The 20,520-nt window shown below is 44.3% G+C and overlaps 1 protein-coding gene across 1 annotated transcript in view; it reads left to right on the forward strand.

Annotated features, from left to right (window-relative positions):
- Window positions 1-874: 874 nt before the first annotated feature.
- Window positions 875-20,520, forward strand: part of LOC146811572 (uncharacterized) — a 138,707-nt gene continuing 119,061 nt past the window's right edge. The window contains 1 exon segment of the mRNA XM_085615069.1: window positions 875-2,606. Coding sequence (XP_085471195.1) covers window positions 1,022-2,606 — 1,585 coding nt within the window. The 5' untranslated portion in view covers window positions 875-1,021.

A 20,520-nucleotide genomic window follows, 5' to 3' on the forward strand; every position in this document is an offset into this window, starting at 1 on the left:
TCAATTACTTTCGTTATACTTAAGTAAGAGCTTTAAACTTTAACTCCCTTAATTCTTAAGAAATCTTCTACACTATTCCACATATGTTGTGTCACTCATTAATTCTCCCTTTTACACTTTCATAGTGGTCTGGTGGTAAAAGATTTTCTTAAAGAATACAAACTGATAATGTGCATAATTACCAAGTGCCAATATTGAGTATGAATCTGTGTTACGTTTGTGTGCTGTAAAACAATTATTTGTTTTTTGGCTTATTTAAACAGGTGAACCAAGTGATAAAAACAAGAAGACACATTCACTAGAAAGCAAGTCTTCTCTGGCAAATGAAGTAATGATGTATGAAGAAATAAATTCTTGATGGGCAACAGTGGTAAAAGTAATCCGGAATTAAGGACAAAGGCAAAAGCCGTAAGAGAAACTGATTTTTAATGAGATTGTTATAATTCAAATATGATGAGCCTTAGTAGTAAAGAAACTATATAGGTGAGTTTCAGAGTATTGAGAAGACCGGAAGATGGTTTATGTTGGAGAGAACTTAAAGGAAAATAGTTGCTAAGAAAACCTTTGGCAAATGTGACTTAAGCAAGAAAACAGTTATTGAAGAACAGATATGGACATTGTACGTTATAAGTTCACTGTATATGGGAAGGGTTTCAGTAAGAAAAGTGGTTGTTTTTGCTGATGAAAGAACATCTGCAGATGGGAAACCTAAAGAGTGCAGAGGATGTTTAAAAAGATTGTCACAAGTTTTCACTTCTAACTTGGGAAAAAAAAAGAATTTGAGTGCAAACCCCTATCAGTGTACTAAATGTAGGGAAAGCTTAATTCATAAAGGATGCCTTTAATATCAGCAGAAGAACGCATACTGGTGAGAACCCTTATCAGTGTGCTAAATGTGGAAAACGTTTTGTTAACATGTCCTCATTTAATAGACCTGAATCTTCACACTTACATACAGGTCTTCCTCATCAGTGCCCAGACTGTGGGAAAAACGTTAGTGGAAAACAACTTCTAATTGAGCATGAAAGAACACATGCAGGAGAGAATGCACATCAGTCGTAACGGATCTCTTACTGTCCATGAAAGAACGCATACGGGTGAGAAACCTCATCAGTGCACTGAATGTGGATTAAGCTTCAGTCGGAAAGGACATCTTACTAGCCATGAAAGAACCCATACGGGTGAGAAACCTCATCAGTGCATTGAATGTGGATTAAGCTTCAGTCGGAAAGGATCTCTTACTAGCCATCAAAAAACGCATACGATTGAGAAACCTTATAAGTGCTCTGAATGTGCATTAAGCTTCAATCAGAAAGGATCTCTTACTAGCCATGAAAGAACGCATACGGGTGAGAAACCTCATCAGTGCACTGAATGTGGATTAAGCTTCAGTCGGAAAGGAAATCTTACTAGCCATGAAAGAACACATACGGGTGAGAAACCTCATCAGTGCACTGAATGTGGATTAAGCTTCAGTCGGAAAGGATCTCTTACTTCCCATGAAAAAACACATACGGGTGAGAAACCTCATCAGTGCACTGAATGTGGATTAAGCTTCAGTCGGAAAGGATCTCTTACTTCCCATGAAAAAACGCATACGGGTGAGAAACCTCATCACTGCACAGAATGTAGAAAAAGCTTCAGTCGGAAAGGGTATCTTACGATCCATGAAAGAATGCATACGGGTGAGAAACCCTATCACTGCCTTGAATGTGGGAAAACTTTCATACAGAAACAATGTCTTACTGATCATGAAAGAACACATACTGGTGAGAAACCTCATCAGTGCCCTACATGTGGGAAATGTTTCAGTCGTAGAAAAGGCCTTCTCTACCACAATAGAAAACATACAGGTGAGAGACCGTATCAGTGTACTGAATGTGGGAAATGTTTCATTGATAAAGGCTATCTTTCTATCCATGTGAGAACACATACAGGAGAGAAACCATATCCATGCACTGAATGTGGGAAACGGTTCAGTATGAAAGGCTCCCTTCTTATTCACGAGAGAACACATACTGGGGAGAAACCATACTATTGCACCAAATGTGGTAAGGGCTTCAGCCATAGATTATCCCTTGCAAGCCACAAAATGAGTCATACAGGTGAGAAACCTAACTCATGCAGTGAATGTGGTAAATGTTTCAGCAAGAGATATGAGCTTCGTGTTCATGAGCGGACTCATACAGGCGAAAAACCTTTTGACTGCATTGAATGTGAGAAAAGCTTTGTTTGCAAGGCCTCTCTTAAATTACATGTGAGAACACATACTGGTGAGAAACCTTATCTTTGCAGAATATGTGGCAAGGGATTTATTCATGTGTCCACACGCAAATTGCATGAAAGAAACCATACTGGTGAGAGACCTTATCAGTGCACTGAATGCGAGATGAGCTTCATTAGAAAGGTACAGCTTAGTATTCATGAGAAGACACATACTGGTGAGAAACCTTATGATTGTCATGACTGTGGAAAAAGCTTCAGTTGCAAGACCTATCTTCTTACTCATAAGAAGACTCATACAGGTGTGAAACCTTTTGATTGCACGGAGTGTGGGAGAAACTTCAGTCGTAAAGCGTATGTGACTCACATGAGAATGCATGCCGGTGAGAAACCTTACCAATGTACTAAATGTGGGAAAAGCTTTTTTGTGAAGTCCTCGCTTAACAGGCATGAAAGAACGCATGTTGGTGAGAGGTCTTCCATGTACTGAATGTGTGTTGAGAGTCATTTAGACGGGATATCCTAATATTAACGAGCAGGCATACTGGTAAGAATCCTTATGATTGTAGAAAAAGCTTCATTCACATGGCCTATCTTTTTATCCATTAGAGGAGTCGCATAGGTGAGAAATTGTGTGAATTATACATGTGAAAACACATAATGTAGAGGAGCTTTATTAACCTCCTGAATGTGAAAAAAAATGTTTGGAGAAATTGTCCTTTTCTAGCCATGGAAAAGCCACTTTTCAGTTAAACTCAAAGAAACATCGACAAGCATAGCTCACCCTGATAGGAGCTGGCGAGTTTATATAATTGACAGGACATCTGGGAATGGGGTGGGTGCGAGGGAGGTGCTGGGAGTACCTTACAAGATGATGATGTTATAGTATTGCAATTTCTTTCCACCTGACCTGGGAAAATTCAATATGACTGTAAAATTTGTATTATGTAATTTCAGACTGCGACAATGTATAATAATCCACAAGTGAACAGATATGCATATAAATAACCTTTGTACTTAAGAGAACTTGAAATAAAGTTATTTAAAAAAAGCCTCTTTAATGCACAAAATATGGGAAGAGCTTCAGTGAGAAGGGCAACCTCCTGCTTTACGAAATAATGGACAAGAACTGGCAGAGAATAAAGTATGGTAAACAAATATGCTAAAATCTTCAGTCAGAATCTTTGCGTATTTATCCACACGGAGGTGAAAGCATAAGAGCACTAAATGCAGGAAACCTCTGCTGAAAGAACACCTTATTGACCTTATTGTGCACTACAGTACATCAAAAAGTGTACATTTACAATAGGTATAGTACAAAAATAACAAGCCTAATTATCCTTCCATTATCAAACTGGCACAAAATGGTTGGTGTTAAGGACCATTTCTCAGTAAATTGATGGGCAGGAAAAGAGGAGAAACTGCAATAAAACTGGCACCAGGAATTCAAGGACTGACATGCTCAAAGACAACGTGCAGGTGTGGTGAAAAGTACAAGGATCTCCTACGGAAAGTCAATGTTTACCACAAACCAATGTCGAGCACACTCAACTCCTCAGTTGATTTTAGGCTTGGATATATTTTGTTTGCGTATGTGACATATGGGAGAAACAGTAAAAATAATTAATGACTGTGATGAATAAAAAAGTTCTCTGCACTCTTAATTTCTGAAGAAATCTATGCATCACTTTTTTTTCTTTAAAGTCACAAGTTCAGAGATGCATCCTAAGTGGTACAGTAAAAAAACACGGAGCAAGAAACTGAACACTGTTGCATCTCAATTCTTACAATATAAGAAACAAATGCATAGATGCAAACTGTAATTTGTCACAGATAAAATGTGCATTGTACCATGCTCCAGTAGAAGGATAGTATGTCTTATTTATAGTACACATTTGTATCACTAGGCACCTTCCCAAAAGTTAAGCCCTACTCTCAAATACTGTGATTCATAACATGGATATAACAGCAGAGCAAGTGATCAAGAGGTTACTTTATCACTTTGCATGATCACATTATTTAACTTAACCCCCCCCCAATCAAGTATGTCTGTATCCACCTTAAGTCCCTCTTGACAGTTATAAGGACATTTCCTCTGCTGTGGACTATTCCTGCACATGTCAATTCTATATATCTACTCTGGGTGTTTGCGCTGTAACCAATATGTTACTTTTTGGGGCTTGTCTAGCATGGCCTCTTATCAATAACGCCGGCAAAGATTCATTCCCAATGGAACCCTGTATTAATCTCTTTTCCCAGCTGGCTTCTTTGGAGTACCATTTTGCAGCATGCTGGAGGTGACTAGCCATGTAATACAATTCTAGGTCTGGGAGTGCCAGTTCCCTATCTTACTAACCCTGCAACGTTTGCTTGACCATACTAGCTTGGTCATCAGCTGAGCAAGCTCCTTGAATGTCTAAGGAGAGATAGGACACAGACTTTTCAAGCGTATTTAGGTAGCTAAGCAAAAAACAAAACATTTTGACGAGGGAGAAACGACCCATGATTGAACAAGCATTTGCAATGCAATAGGTCTCGCAATGACATTATTTAGACCTATTGACATTGTAAATGGCAATGCCTTTAAAAAAAGGCGTTGTTTACAATACCAAAAGCAACACCTATTGCATAGCGCGGTGTCCGTGAAGACTGCGCTTATTAAAGTTTAGAGCATTGGCATAGCCAATAGGTCTCGCTTTTGGGAACTTATACGTTTTTAGTTATGCAGCACAATATCCTTGGTGCAACATCATCAACTGTTGCATGGCTTAACACTTATATGGTCCCAAAGGCGAGACCTATTGGCTATGCCGATGCTTGTTTTACTTCCTTTTCACACCCACACAGGAGCTCTTCTGCGGTCCTCCCCACACATTCTTCTCTGCCCCACCCCCAACATTTGAAGTGGTCAAAGGCTTGGAGATGTCTGAGCCATTTGGGATGCATTCCAGTCAATGATGTTTTTCATCACTGCACCACTCTATACAGGGAGCAGCCATATGTAAATCACACATGAGTCTGCTCCAATGAGAAGAGTCCATCCTGATCTACCACATCAGTTTCGCTCTACTGTGGAAGGTAAACCACTCCAGAGCAGTTTTTGCCTCAAGGGGAGTCATCGGTTAGGTGAAAGCTGAGTACAGAAGCACAGAGAGCATGGGTCCCATGTCTAGGCATACCATTTCCACTTCAAGCATCACATTGAACCACACAACTAATAGTGTAATGCAGCTAAAAGGTCTCAGCCACTTGAAAACGCTTAGGGATGCATTTCAGTTCATTGTTTTTGTCCACCGTGTCACTCCAGGCAGGAAACAGCCATATATGTTAATCAGAATTGATCCTGCTTCAATAGGAGCAGTCTAGCCATACCTGCCAGGCCTGGTCCTCTTTCAGACTGTGACAGTAAGAGGAATATGCATTTTACTGGCTATTTAAACTCAGCTTAAATAAAATCATAATACTGCCAAGAACTTTACAAACCAAACTTTCCCTGGAAGGACACGCAGGAGAATACTCAAAACATAAAGCGTCAAGCAGCTAGAAATCGTTTCACCTCTTACAAAATGCGTATTCCAAAGTAACTTTACCTTAATCTGAAACGTCTGCTGAAATACAATTTAGCCCATCTGTAAAACCAAGCACAGGGAAGGAAAAAGCTGTTTTTGCCTTTTAAAGCACAAGAATTCCCCATAGCATGAATTGCCTGCCTTTAAACAGATTCGGTTTCTCACCCGCATATTCAGTGTGTCAGAGAGAAAGAATCCGTTTTGGAGAGCAACAATGCTTTGATATTCACTTGTATTTTCAAAAAGCGATGGTGAAGTACATAACAATGGGTCGCTTGACGGGTGTGTTTAGAGAGAATTACTTCGCGCACGTCCTGTTCATGCGTGGAACTCGTATTTGAAAAAAAAAATTGAAATACGTTTTTGCTGGACAGAAAACAGTGTGCATTCTTTACATGTGGCTGCGGGTTGATTTCTGGGGGTGGGGCTGGTGCACATAATTAAAGCTACATGGCATGGCACATGTGGGAGTATTTAACACATGTCCTGTTCATGCTCGAAACTCGTATTAGTGGGTTCAAATTTATTTCAACATCCATATGATAAATGACATGCTCATATGAGGAAATATGAAAACCAGTACATGCTGAAAATAATATATGTATATTCTCGTGGCTACGTACGTTGGCTCTCCCTATTATAAAAGCGTGTTAATAACTGGACATCGCGTCCGAGTGGTCCCAAGCCATGACGATGTCATCACGGGCATTTTCTAAAATTGAAATTTTGACGTCACAAGTCACATAAAGGAATATGCGCTTTGCGAGGAGGTCAGAACTGAGTCTGCCACTGGGGAAAGCACAAAACATGGGGCCTCTTAGCAGGTGTCTTTACAGTGAAGTGTTTAGAGACAATTGGAAGAACTCTCAGTCGCCAGCCTTGGACAGTCCCAGACGGTAGGAGGGGCCATCACACACTGGAACAGAAGAAAGCGCAAAACAGAGATGTGATTGCCTACAAAAATGTTCACCTGGCCTCTTGACGGGTGTGTTTACAGTAAAGCGTTTAGACGCAATTGAAACAGCTCTCTGTTGTCAGCCTCAGGCAATCATAGACCAGAGGAGGAAAGAGGGGCTGTCATGCTCTACAACAGAAGTAAGAGTGAACTGCGATGTGATGGGCAACAAATGTTCACTGAGTGAAATCGCCAGGGAGGGAAGCAGGCACCCAAAGTATGCGCATTCACAAAAATGCTCCAATAACAAGTAACCTGAGACTGCTAATTATAACCAGATGGCCCCGACAAAGATAAGAATTTGCTTCGCGACAGCCGCAAAGCAGACTACCCTGTCCGTAAGGGCCGGGCAAAAGGGCGGCAACAAAAAAAACTCATTTCCAATGGCAACCCACCATTTAGCATAAACGGGGACGTCAGCCAATGAAGATGAGGGGGCGGGGCTTCAAGTTCCCTTCTGAAAATCCCTCATCCACAATATAGCTCGCCGAGCGAGCACCACATGTGCACTGCAACGCTAGGCGAGACCTAAAAAGGAATCCACTACTAAAACGTAATTGATCCAACCAAGCCCTCTTTAATCCTCCCTTAAATAATATATATATATATAGGAGCATTAAACGGGGCTTGGTTGGATCAATTAGGTTTTCAAGGTTGCTTCCCTTGTCAATCATTTAAATATATATAGAACATTTATCAGCTATATTACCACCTGCATTCCTAAATAGCTAAATTTTTCAGTTTTTTATCTAAGTAGAATTATTTGGAGATCTACATTAGGACATCACACTAGTCCTCCCAGTAAAATCAAGAATTTGACCCAGTTAGTACTTAAACACGAAATCCTCTCAAATCTATAGAATTCTTTCAAGTGTAATGGAACAGATTGGGCAGGGTGAGTAAAGTAGACTTGAGGATCCTCTGCATAGAATGTGTTCCACTCCTGCCACCCCAACTGTCTAGATTCTTTCTGAGAGCCAACGCCAGTGGCTCCAGTGCCATTATGAAAAGCAGGGAAGACTATGGGCACCGCTCTCTAAAGTCCTGCTGCACTTTCCAGCTGTCTAACACTATTGCCCTTTTGAAGTCTAGCTGTGAGTGTGGTATAAATAGCTGAAGCAAACACAATAAGAATCCATCCCAGAAAGTATCTACAAAACCCATATTTTTTTCAAGGTCTCCAACATTCAGTCCAATTCCAGGGAGTCAAATGACTTTTACATATCCAAGGCTATGAGTGCAACATCTTCATCAACATGCCCGACACCGTTCAGTACACATGTTAATCTGCTTATTTTCATCAATGTGCTGCGTCACGGTATGAACTCCGTCTGGTCCTCCCCCACTAGGACCACCCCTTTGTTTCATAACCTATTCATTAAAACTTTACAAGGAATTTTAACATCTACATTCATCATGGAAAAAGATCTATACGATGTAGGATCTCATGGCTTCATATCATTACGTTAATGGCTTCCCTCATCAACAGTGGGGAAGGTGAACAACTGTCAGGCCTGGTTAAAAAAAACTCTAGCAGTTTGTCCACAGGTTGCAGCCTGTATTCCTTATACGGCTCCATCAGCAAACCATCCCCACCTGGAGTTGTGCCACTCATCAATCTCCTCTGACGTTTCATTACTATGCACTTTCATTTCTAGATCCGTGATCTGCGCATCCCCTAGATGCAAAAGCCCTTGTTAGGTCGAGCCTATAGCAGCGCGCATGTGCTGAAATAGGAAAACAACCTCTTGGAGCTCACCACAACTTTTCACACGTTAGTGTGTCTTTTGTTTGGCTGACAGCCTATTGGCCTTTGCGTGTGTCTTTCTAAGAAAGACAGCATGCAATTGGGTAAAGGCAGGCGCATGTCCCGCCTTTCCCAACAAATGTAACTGCCCATGGCCTATTGCTTGCGGTTACACGCAGCAGCGGCATCTGTTTCTCATTATGACCATTTGTTTATAATTAGCGCGTTCGCTTCCCTGCCGCGCTCGCTCGCCCCCGCTCCTCTCGCAGGCTTGTTAAAAGGGTGGGTGGAGTTTGCCGTAACAAACGCACAAGATGGCGGCTCCCTGGCGGCCGTGAAGAGACTGCAAAGCGCTCCCCGGGATCTCTTTGGTGGCAGAGCGTCTCTCCCCCAGTGTTTGCAAAGCGGAAGGGCAGTGTTAAGCATCGGGTGCAGAGAGTGGTGCTGGTGTGCGGAGGGTTCTGTGACATTCATAAGTTGTTTCTGTCTTTTTTTATAGATCTTTTTTTATTAAGCAGCGTGACACGCCTCCCTTTATAATCAACAATGGCGACTTTGTGCATTTCTCTTCATAGGCGCAGCTCGCAACCACTACACTTTGACACCCTACACTTTGCCACATATTTGCGGATGTCTGACATTCCCCACAGCCTGACCTTGAGGGCCTTGATAAAAGGGGGGCACCCGGGCCGCACTCCCAGCCTCTCTGCCCTGCAGCAAAGGTGGGTACATCCCCATGTGTCTGCACTACCTGTATGTAGTGTTCCCACTAACCCGCGTTCGTGATAACCAAAACACTCACTTAACAGAAGCACCCCTGAATGGACCTCTTTCACCCACTAACCTTTAGGCTCGCCCAGGACGTCCTCTAACCAGTGCCGCCATTAGAAGGTCCCTGGGGGGGGGGGGGCGGCATCACTTCTGTTGTATTTGATGGTTTGTGTAGCGTTTAGAACCGTGTTTAACTTACTGCCTTACCTGCAGCGGGTGTGATGAGTCAACAACATGCATAGCCCCCAATAGAGGCCAGGGTTAAAAACAAGAGTGCTTTAAACGCAGCCCCGTATTTTCCAATCCGCGACGTGACAGAAGTTCTTCATAGACGGGTAAATAAGTCCGGTATACATACAGGATGTCTCGTTCCATGCGCTTGCTTCGGGGATAGTGAGTAAAGAGCTGTGAAAACACGTTTATGGGTAAACGTATTTGCCGTGATCCGCCTTCCTAAAGAGATTATGTAGGGTGTCCCTGCAGATTTCAGTAGAATTGTCTCATGTCCCGGTTTTTTGAGAGGGTAAAACAGTGAGATGCATTTTTTTAGGTGTTCCAAAAGCAGGGCTAGTAAGCAACTGTTAATATGAGAAAGCAATTTAATTAACAGGTATGATGCTGGTTTTAAAAATTACATTTTATTTATTTTCTGAGTGCCTCTTCTGTGCTTCTATGAGGAATGAGGGCTGTCATTCTTTGCCACTTTATTGATGTAAATTTGTAGTCCCTCCTCTATTTTTGCAAAATGTCCAGTTATGGCTGCGTCCGACCCCATTGGTGTAGCAGCGGGATCTGGTGCAGATGCACGCATAGCGCCTTTCAGTCTTGGAATATTTACAAGCTCTTTTCTTGTAGTTTTGTGTGACTGTTGAAGGCTCTGGGTGCCGCCGTGGGCTGGTGGGTTTACTGAAAGGCACACCAGGTCGCATTGTTCTCTTATCTTAGCCCAGCTCAGGGCTTGGAGCAAACACCACAGAGCAAAGCTAGAATACATTCAGTGCAGTCGGCGCCAGGCGTGGTCCGTGTGACGTCGCAACGCCGGGGGGTACGAAAGATGTCCCTGCTTCGCTCGCAGCCAGACACTGAGGCGCAGTAGGAGAAAGGCATTTTTCATGTTCTCCGCTGTGCCCCTGCACTAAGAAACACGCGGGACACCAGAGGGAGATTCAGCACGTCTTTATTCTTTCAATCCTGGCGCGCACTGCCGGCTTGCCCCTCAAGCCCCATCCCTTCGGTTTCCTGCAATGCCTGGTCCTGGATTTCGGACAGGACAGGCATGGCGATATGACATCTCCCCCCTTTTTTGTATTTTAAAAGTTCAAGATCTATTTTCAAAATTCTTCAATGAGTCGGTGGGCTTTCGAACAGTTCTCTGTGGGTGGCCGCTTCGTGGTCAGATGGAGAGGCGCCTCTCTTTACTGTCACTGGCTCCCGATGTTGGTTGGGGTTCTTCATATTCCTCTTGACTTGAATCACTAGTGTCCCAGTTTAAGTCTTGAGCTCGAGTGTATACTGTGGGGTTACATCTCTTGAAGTGTGACACATTTCTGGTTGCTCTCTTGATTCCTGATTCTGCCGTGATCATGGTCCCTTTCTTCTTGATTACTTGTAGTGGCTGGGCGCAGTAGCGGCCGTCAGCCTTGTTTTTCCTTTCCTGCTTCACTAGCACCCAGTCACCTTCTCGGATGTCAGAGGTTCTGGCATGTCTACGGTGATCCGCATATTCTTTCATTTTTGCTTTCTTGTTTCGATCAAGTTCTATTAGTGTTTCATGGTCCGAATTTGTGAATCTGGATTGTGTGACAGCGTATGCGGCTGGTATCCGAGTACGTGGGATTCGCCCCAGCATCAGGGCGGCAGGACACTGATTGGTAGTGCTGTGTGGCGTGGTCCTGTATGCCTGTAACACTTCATTTAAAGCTGGCTGAATGTCCCGATGAGCTAGTTCAGCTTGTTGCATTGTCTTTTTTATGGTAGCCATGAATCGCTCAACCATCCCATTGGCCTGAGGTCACAGGGGAGTGATCTTTCGGTGTTTGAAATTTAGGTGTCTTGCAAATTCAGCAAAATCCTGTCCATTGAATGGTGGTCCATTATCTGTCTTTACGACTGTAGGGATTCCCCATGCGGCAAACGCTTCATCAATGACTGGTATGACAGTGCCTGATTTGGTAGACGAGATTTGGTGAGCAATGGGGAATCGAGAGTACTCATCCATGATGACACTGATGTACTTTCCTGATTTCAGCGGGCCGAAGAAATCAACAGCCACGTGTTGCCATACACCATCTGGGAGCTATGACATCTGTAGGGGAGCCTGTGGTTCTTCTCGCCCCACCAGTTGGCAGTGTGAGCAGTCTTGTAGTGGGGTCTCTACCATCTGGTCGAGAGAAGGAAACCAGACGCGTTCTCGCAGCGCCTTCTTCGTGGCTACCACTCCTCGGTGTCCTTCATGTGCCAGGTTGATAGTGCCTTGTCTCAACTGATGAGAGATTAGGATCCTCCTGTCTCTTAGTAACAGACCATTGGTGCTGATGTAGAGGTCTTCTTTTACGTGTTTGAATGCCATGAGTTCTTGTGTGTTGACATTGTCATTTGTATTTGGTTCTTCCAAGTGTCTCCATGAATTGGTGCGGACACGGTGCATGATGTTCTGTAGCGTGGCATCTTTTGCAGAGGCTTCTTTGATGGCCTCTAGTGGGACGGCAGGCGGACATGCTTGGTCAATGACGAAACGAAGATATTGTTCTGCTACCGAAGGCCACGCTTGCGTCACTGCTTGGGGATGTCATGATATGTAGTCCGCCGGGTTCTCCGCTTTCCCGGGCTTGTGAATGATGGTATATGTATAGTCCTGCAGGCGGATCCCCCACCGTTCAATCCTCGGAGGCATCTTCGCCCGGGGGTTACCGAAAATGGTCGTCAGAGCCTGGTGATCAGTGATAAGGGTAAAGTGCTTGCCATAGACGAAGAGGTGGAAGTGTTCACAGACCCATACGACTGCCAGGCTCTCTTTTTCCGGTTGAGAGTATGCTTTTTCCGTGTCGGTGAGACTGCGACTGGCATATGCAACGATGTGGCGTTGGTGTCCTTCGTCATCGTATTGTGCCAGAATGGCGCCTAGGCCAACGGGGCTGGCGTCTACCGTGATTTCTGTCTTCGGTTTGGGGTTAAAATATGCCAAGTTGATGGCTGAGCTCACAGCAGTCTTAATTTCGTTGAACGCTTGTTCGCACTTATCTGACCAGTGAAAACTCTGCCCTTGTCGTGTCAGTTCTCGTAGTGGGTAGCTGATTGTTGCATAGTCCTGGATGTATCGGGCGCAGTAGCCATCCATGCCCAGAAACGCGGACGTCGCTGACATGTTGCGGTTGTGAGGTGTCGGATAATGCTGAAACTTTCTCAGGATCTGGTCTCATGCCCTCCTTTGAGAAGATGTGTCCATAGAATTTTAGTGTTGATTTGTGAAATTCACATTTGTCTTTGTTGAGTGTGAGGTTGGCGTCCAGGAGAGCGTGGCACACCCGGGCTAAAGCCTTGTCGTGGTCTTGAGTCTCTCTGAAAACCAGAATATCGTCACTGTAGTTGAATGCGTTCGGGATGTGCTGGATTACTCGCCGGACGGCTTCCTGAAAAATCTCGGCTGCAGACGAGATTCCGAAATTAAGGCGCCTGTATCGAAAAAGCCCTTGGTGTGCAGTGAACGTGGTGATATATCTTGATTTATCGTGCAGCTCCATTTGGTGGTACCCCTTGTTGAGATCTAGTTTTGAGAAGACAGTCGCCCCGTTCAGGCGGGTGATCATGTCGCTGATGTGGAGTCCTGGATGCCGCTCCCTTTCGATGGCTGTGTTTGGGGCTCGCATATCAACACACAGGCGTACTTTGTTGTCCTGTCCTCTCCTGGGCACAACTACTACTGGCGACACCCATGGGGTGGGCCCAGTTGAGCGTTCGATCATGTCTGCCCGTAGTAGGTCTTGGAGTTTATCATCTACCGCTTGCTGTAAGTGGAACGGCACTTTCCTGTGATGCTGCGCCACTGGTGTCACTTGCTCACTGATGTGCAATTTGACCTTGAAGTGGGCTAGTTTCCCTAGACCACTGAACAACTTCGGGAACTTGCTGACAATATCTGGCGAGTCATCCACACTGTATAGGATCTCCACCAGCTTCAAACGTTCCGCAGTCAGTAGACTAAGAAGGCAATCGTCTGTTTCGGGGCCTTCAATCACGTGGACACGTGCTTGGATCGTCCTATCTTTGTATGTTAGTGTTGTGGGAAACTGTCCTAGACACAGCAGTGGCTCTCTGGACATCCATGTGTAAATTCGTACCGCGGCTGGTTCCAGTTTTGGTTTCATTCTCTGGTATTAGGTGGCGCAAATGTAGTTAAGCGATGCGCCTGTGTCTAGAACGAACCTGGCAGAGTGTCTTCCCATCTGAATGTCTAACCGTGGATACTTTTTTAGTCTGTCTGGATTTGCCACCTTACATACATATTCGTCACTGTCTTGCGATATTGGAGTAAGTGCAGATGACTCTCTGGACGTCTACCTTCGAGATCGATATGATCTGTGGGACTGAGTACTGGACCTTGATGAGCTCGTTGATAGGTCTCTTCTTCCTTGTACAGCTCTGACATGGTGACGTGACCCTGTGCTTCGCTTAACCGGTCCGGTTTCCTTGCGCCGGGTTTGACAGGCAGCTTCAAAATGGTTGTGTTTCCCACATCTATGGCATTGTTGTCCGATGGCTGGACATGGGCCCGTATGAGGGTAATCTTGCCCACACCGATAACACTGCGACGGGTGTCTTCGGGAGTGACTGCTTTTGTTTCCGCTGTGAGGTGACCTAGCATGGAATGATTTCTTGGAACTTCCAGACTGCTGATGATCTGAATGACGTCTCGGTTCAGTGTGAGATTGTACACGGAGGGCCTGATCTCTTTTTTCTGTCTTTTCCATTTTGCTGGCTTCCATCTTTTTTGCATGCTCCTCCGCTTGGTCATTTATTCGGGTGAGCTCTTCTATGTCTTCGAGAGAGTAGTGCTTTTTTTAGCAGTCGACGGCGTAGTGATTCCGACTGACACCCATCAATGATGCATAGGCAAAGTGTGTCTTCCGTGCTGAAATCGTCGAATTCGCAATAGCGAGCTAGACGTTTGAGACGGGAGATGAAATCGCTCATGGGTTCATCTCGCTCTTGTGATGCAAGCTTGAATGTGTAGCGCTCATAGTCGAGGTTCCGCTTGTGAAGGAACTTGCTGTTAAGGGATTCTCTCATGTCATTATAAGATGCCGTATTAGCCGGGGGCAGTTCTTTAATGATTTGTCCAACATCTTTGCCCACCAAGTTTCGTAATGCAGTGAGATGCTGTTCAGGATCTCAGACTTGGGAGCCCTTCATAAAATCCTTAAAGTCTTCAAGCCAACTCTTCCATTTGGGGCCCATACTGTTTCCAAACGTCAGTATTAAAGGTTGGGGAGGACGCAGGAATGATACTCCCATGAACATTGGCCCAGGCGGTGGGGCGGCGATCGCAGAGCCGGTCGCCGCTTGTTGTGACGAGTCGGGTTGCGTAGACATGATAGGCGTCTGTGGCCTCACTCTATTCTTCAAGGAACCCCGCTGGTGTCTGGGGGCCTCAGTCGTACTTCTGGCGGGCTCTGGGGTGCTTTCTGGTGGTGCCTGACTTCAAGTGGCTTCACTCTGTGCCTCAATGAACCCCACTGGCGTCTAGGGGCCTCAGTCGCGCTTTCAGCAGGCTCTGGGGTGCTTTTCTGAGTGTTGCCTAACTTCAGGATGGCTGCCGTATTGGGGACCAGGCTTAGTCAATGGGTGGTGCCTGATCTTAAGATGGCCGCCGTAGTGACTCTTGCCAGCTATCCTGTAGTGACTTTGTTGGGTTAATTCAGGCTGTAAACGTGTCCCCAGACTCTTTGAGCTTTTCCCCAAGAGGGGTGCTGTGTCAGCGCTCCAGCCGCCACTCGCGCTCCCACCTTGTTAATTGTGGTAGCGCTCCATTTTTCACTCGCAGTAGCGCCTTTTTGCGTGCAGGATAGAGGGGGGTGTCCATCCCACCCTTGTCGCCAGTTTTCATGTTCCCCGCTGTGCCCCCGCTCTAAGAAACACACGGGACACCAGCAGGAGATTCAGCAAGTCTTTATTCTTTCAATCCTGGCGCGCACTGCCGACTTGCCCCTCAAGCCCCACCCCTTCCGTTTTCTGCCATGCCTGGTCCTGGGTTTCGGACAGGACAGGCATGGCGATATTACAGCATTGTTTACCTGGACTCTGATCAAATAGAAAGCCTGTATGATCTACTGTTTTTATGCTTGGCAATCTAACAACTAAATGCCACCGCCTCCCAGAAATGTGATTATTATCACGGTGATTATTAATGCAATATTTAGCTAGCATTAGTGTCATCGTTATTAATATTATTTTCAATAAATTCCTCACTCCGGTGTGCTTATTGTTAGTAAGACTATGGATTGCGAAAATAGCTGTTATTGCCTTTATTATGATGAGGATGAATGACGTTACTATATGTGTGATTAATAACTAGTCTTAACAGATTCCGCATTTTGGTCGGGCGTGGGAAACCAGGTTACGAGCAGGGCTTTAAGTGGTCCGGGTCTTGCCGGGGCTGAGCACCTGGCAGTTCTGAAAAGCAGGTGCCGCGACGGGTCCCTATCGAGCTCTCCATGTTTGCCCTCACCCTCAGGTTGAATAGAAAACCTTAACTCTGCAGCAGTGCCACTGCTCAAAGCCTTTGAGGTAACTTCAAACAGACTCATTTCAGTTCTTTCACGGCCTCATAATTTCAGAGCGGGAACATTTTCAGTCCAATATACAACGAAGCCGTAGTCGTTGCTTATTTATTATATGCAACTAACAACTATTGACATAGCCAATAGCCCTGGCTTGTTGTAGGTGTAATGTTACTTGTTGTATTGTATATCTGGATGCAATAACAGAAGCAGAAAAATACCAGTCGCGCAGGGTCGGATTGGTAAGACGGGCACTCGGGCAATGGCCGAGGGGCCGGTATCGAAGTTCCAGCTGTAGGCTGGTTTTTTGGAAGCCTATGGGGGGCGATTTGGGCTGTGTCTGGTATATTCAGATGTCGCCAGCAGCCCAGTGGGGCCCTGGTGGCCTTTCTGGAAGCAGATGGTCATCCATCGCCTCCCTTTTATCAACGAGCAGAGGTGTCACTCCCTTTCTCTTGCTGGGCCGGCAAATTAATGTGTGCATACCGAGTGGGGGCAGGGCCTGAGCAGAAGTGGCCTTATACACGTCTGTGAATTAATACATATACTCTGTGCTAGCACACAAGCTACAAGCGCGAGCACTCGTGTTTCTGTTTTGCCACATGCATTCAAACAACCCTACATCTTCACTGATATCTGCCCCAATTCCTGTCCCTTAGCTCTTTCATTCCCGCCTTGTCCACCAGTAACACCTGCTGTCTCTCACCCTCATAGTTAAGTCATTTCCTGTCTCTACCCAACTTCCTTGCCCCTCCCAACTTTCCCTCTCCCATGCAGGTTGTAACTGCACGTGGCGCTGTGCCAGTGTGACATGTCCGGACTGCCTTGGCTTTCTTTTCAACACAACTTTCCATGCTGGAATTGTCTGAGCTCACCCAGGATAATGTGCTGCATGACTAACCACTTTCCGGGTCTGGTGGCTCAGTGGACTAAAGCAGACACTTCAAGGGCCTGTGTTCGACCTCATGGTCATAGGTTCAAATCCCGGCGGGTCCACTCAGCCTTTCATCCATTTGAGGTCGATAGAATGAGTACCATTGAGTTGGGTAACAATAAGCATCTGTTATTCAGCGCCAGGACACCTTTGGGTAATCGTGCGCTTTACAACTACACCTGTCATGTTATGAGGTCCCAAAGGTGAGACCTGTTGGATATGCCAATGCTTGTTGTTGTACTTGAAAGGATGTCCAACCATATTGTGTGGTGTGCTTAGTCAAGATAAGAATTAGCGGTAACAACCTACCACATGTTTCGGGGAAATAAACACTAACGCCATCACGCATGTCAAGTGTCGGCCAAAGACATATATGTAGCTCCTCAATGATTCTAATGACACAAAGCTAGAGGAGATATGCTGATGACCATCTGGACAAAGTCAATGGTCACCTGGAACACCGTAGTTTAACCCCTTGCGTGCGCACGACGTCTCCCGGCCGTCGTGCATTACGGTGGGCGTGTGCGCACGATTGCCGGGAGACGTCGTGTTCCCGAACGCCGTTTATTTCTCTCGCACAGCGGGAGAAATAAACCCGCACGCAAGGGGTTAATGATCATCAAAATCATCATTTTATCCTGTTTTAATTGAAGCAACTGCAAACACAATTCCATTCATTGCAAGGGTTTTGAGGCATGATGCAAAATAGGAGATGGTTCTAGATCCAGAGCAAAAGGTACCCAGTTCACTGACATTGATGAGCCTCTGTCTACAATATTGACCATTGTGTGAGGTTCACACTGGGCGTTTTGCAACGGAGGCAAAATCTCCCACCACTGATGTACTTTCAGGAAAACTGACACTGTAGAATGCAGGTATTGACTGAGCATGAGGACTCTCTTTACAAAATCTATATCTCTGTCAGTACTTTAAGACAGAACCAAAAGATCAAGTATTGTGATAACTCTGACAATTTTACCACATCATCTGTTTTTCCAAGCATTGATAGAGTTGCGGTGGTTGTTTAGACCAAGTGAGACTGTCATCAACGGTCGAAGCTTGCATTGCATCTCAATTCTACTGTTTCCATACCTAGCAAAAGTCACCAGACCTTCCACCTTTCTAGAGGAGGATGGGGAAGGTGGTGTGCTACTTCCAGAAGATTTTCTTATAAGTCAAGGGGTTGTCGAGAAAGTGAAGAGTGCTGCTTATGGTCATTCCTTGTTTCTGCCCATTGCATACTGGATGGTTACGGCATTTGTAAAAGATACACATTTATGCTGGAAAAGATAACTGAACTACGTAAAAGCTGTCACCTGTGTATATACCAGCTTATGATGTTCTCCACGAAACAGGAGAACTCAAAATATCTTGAACTACGACTACTGCTCATTGCAAATATATCAACATAATGAGATGTTTCTCAGAGCTGCATCTTGGCTGTATAAAATCACCAAATTGATAATACTATTTGACATAGTGAAATTTGTGCCGAGGCTTTACTTTATTGATGATTTGGTGAGTCTTTGCAAGATGATGACATGAAATATGTATGCACAAAAAGAGTTTGTAGCAAAGTGCAGTGTCCAGGCAGTACTGAAAAGGGTGTTTTCCTTATGTGGCATGGATGATAAACAATAGCTGATGATGCATAAGATATTATGTTTTTTCTGTAACTAATATTTTCTTTCATCCATATATAATTTTGAAGCCATTGCCCAGTAGAAGCAAGTTGTACTTGTAAAATACGTGTTGACTGCTACAAAAAAATCTGATATTTTCAATAAAATCTAAATAATTTTGAGGATTTTAATTTATATCAAATAAAATTTAGATTTTATCTCAAATGATGACTGAATCCTTTTTAGCTGAATAATGTTACAATTATAATGCTTCACTCTAAATATCGGTACATGCAAAAGGGCATCTTAATAGTTTATTTTGTGACTGGCAATGCGTGTTTGGTCCTGAATGAAGAACTGATATTTGAACAATGTGTCTTGTGCTGTCTGTCTAATACTGTCAAAATCACATTCCTTGTATACACATAAGGTCATTATCTAACATGAGTCCTTTTTAGGGAAGGACAGGGTTTTAATTAAATTTGGCAAGGTGTAAAGGTAAGAGATTAGCTGCTGAAGAGTGACTCCAGCTGTTGCCAGGGGAATATGAAGCACTGTTGCTGTGTGCTTTATGTGCTCCTCCAGACATCTGCGGTAGCATTCGAGAGGGGAAACACTGATTTCCTCGAGTCACTTGCTTACCTCCTGTTCCTAGTTAAGTTTTCCTCTATGGAAAGCAGCAACATCTCTACTACCACCAGAACAACCACAACATTTGAAAATAATAACTGTCAGTCACACAGCAAAGCTACAAATACAACTTTACAATTACAATTTTGCGACTTCCAAAAATATACTCTTTTATTTTTTTTAAGAGTTTTATGTAGCGCGAACTAGACCCGAGAATATCAGGTATCAGAGCTCTTTACATGAGCACTAGTTTTGTTAGACAGACACATTCATTTTTGTGAGGCACGGGGAGATTAAGTAATTTGCACAGAATCGCAGGATGTTGAGCATCTTGCCGAGACTCGAACCCGGTACCCCAGCTTGGAGAGTGACTGCTCTAGTCATAAGGCTACATCCTCTCCCAACTCATTCAACCCAAAATCCACAATCTATTCCTATAAAAAAAAGTGGCGCCACAGAAAATTCATGATCAGTGTCACTAATCACAAATTTTGATTTTCAATTCAGGTCAATCAGCATCACTCACACTGCCATTCTGCTATTTTGCGATTCCATGTATAGCGTAAGAGATACTTTTGAAAACAACCCACATAAAGACAATCATGGATAACAGAGGTTTTCGCCAACCAGATCATTAGATCTTTCCAAACCCTACACTTCTAGTAAAATGAGAAGCAACCACCAACAATCAGACTACATGGAACCCATTACACTGCCAGGCTAGAAAAAGACCAGAGAGACAATGGGAACATGTACTATGCTCACTTTGAGAGAACCACAAGAAAGATTACTTGTGGATTAGAAGGTGCTCAGATACACCTCGGCCTCACCTCAACATTTAACATGGCAATTTTCTTGATATACACAAAAAGACCACACAATAAAGGCATGACGGATGTGGCACTGAAATTGGTCATTTTTCCACAACTAGAAATAGCAAACTGTTTCAGTTTCCCCCCTTCAATAAGAATTACATCAAACCTCATGAAAGATCAAACCAGAGAGCGCTCTATCCCCCCTGATTTCTAATACTATCTTCCCTACCAACTGAACTTTCATCTTCTATAACTACAAATACTCTGCTAACATCTGGATCATCACAAAAATCTAAAAGTGTCAACGAGACCAAGTCAACTGCTTAATTTAAGCCTAGCTGCAGTAAAGATCTCGATGGACCACATTCTACTGAATGTACACACTGATGAAACTGGAACAATTCAATGCTAAAAAGGCTACCTAAATTGGTACTATGCCCAGTACCTGCAAAAGGAGTCAAAAACTGTCAAATGCAGA

Source organism: Triturus cristatus, chromosome 7, assembly GCF_964204655.1.
Source record: "Triturus cristatus chromosome 7, aTriCri1.1, whole genome shotgun sequence".
NCBI classification, from domain to species: Eukaryota; Metazoa; Chordata; class Amphibia; order Caudata; family Salamandridae; genus Triturus; species Triturus cristatus.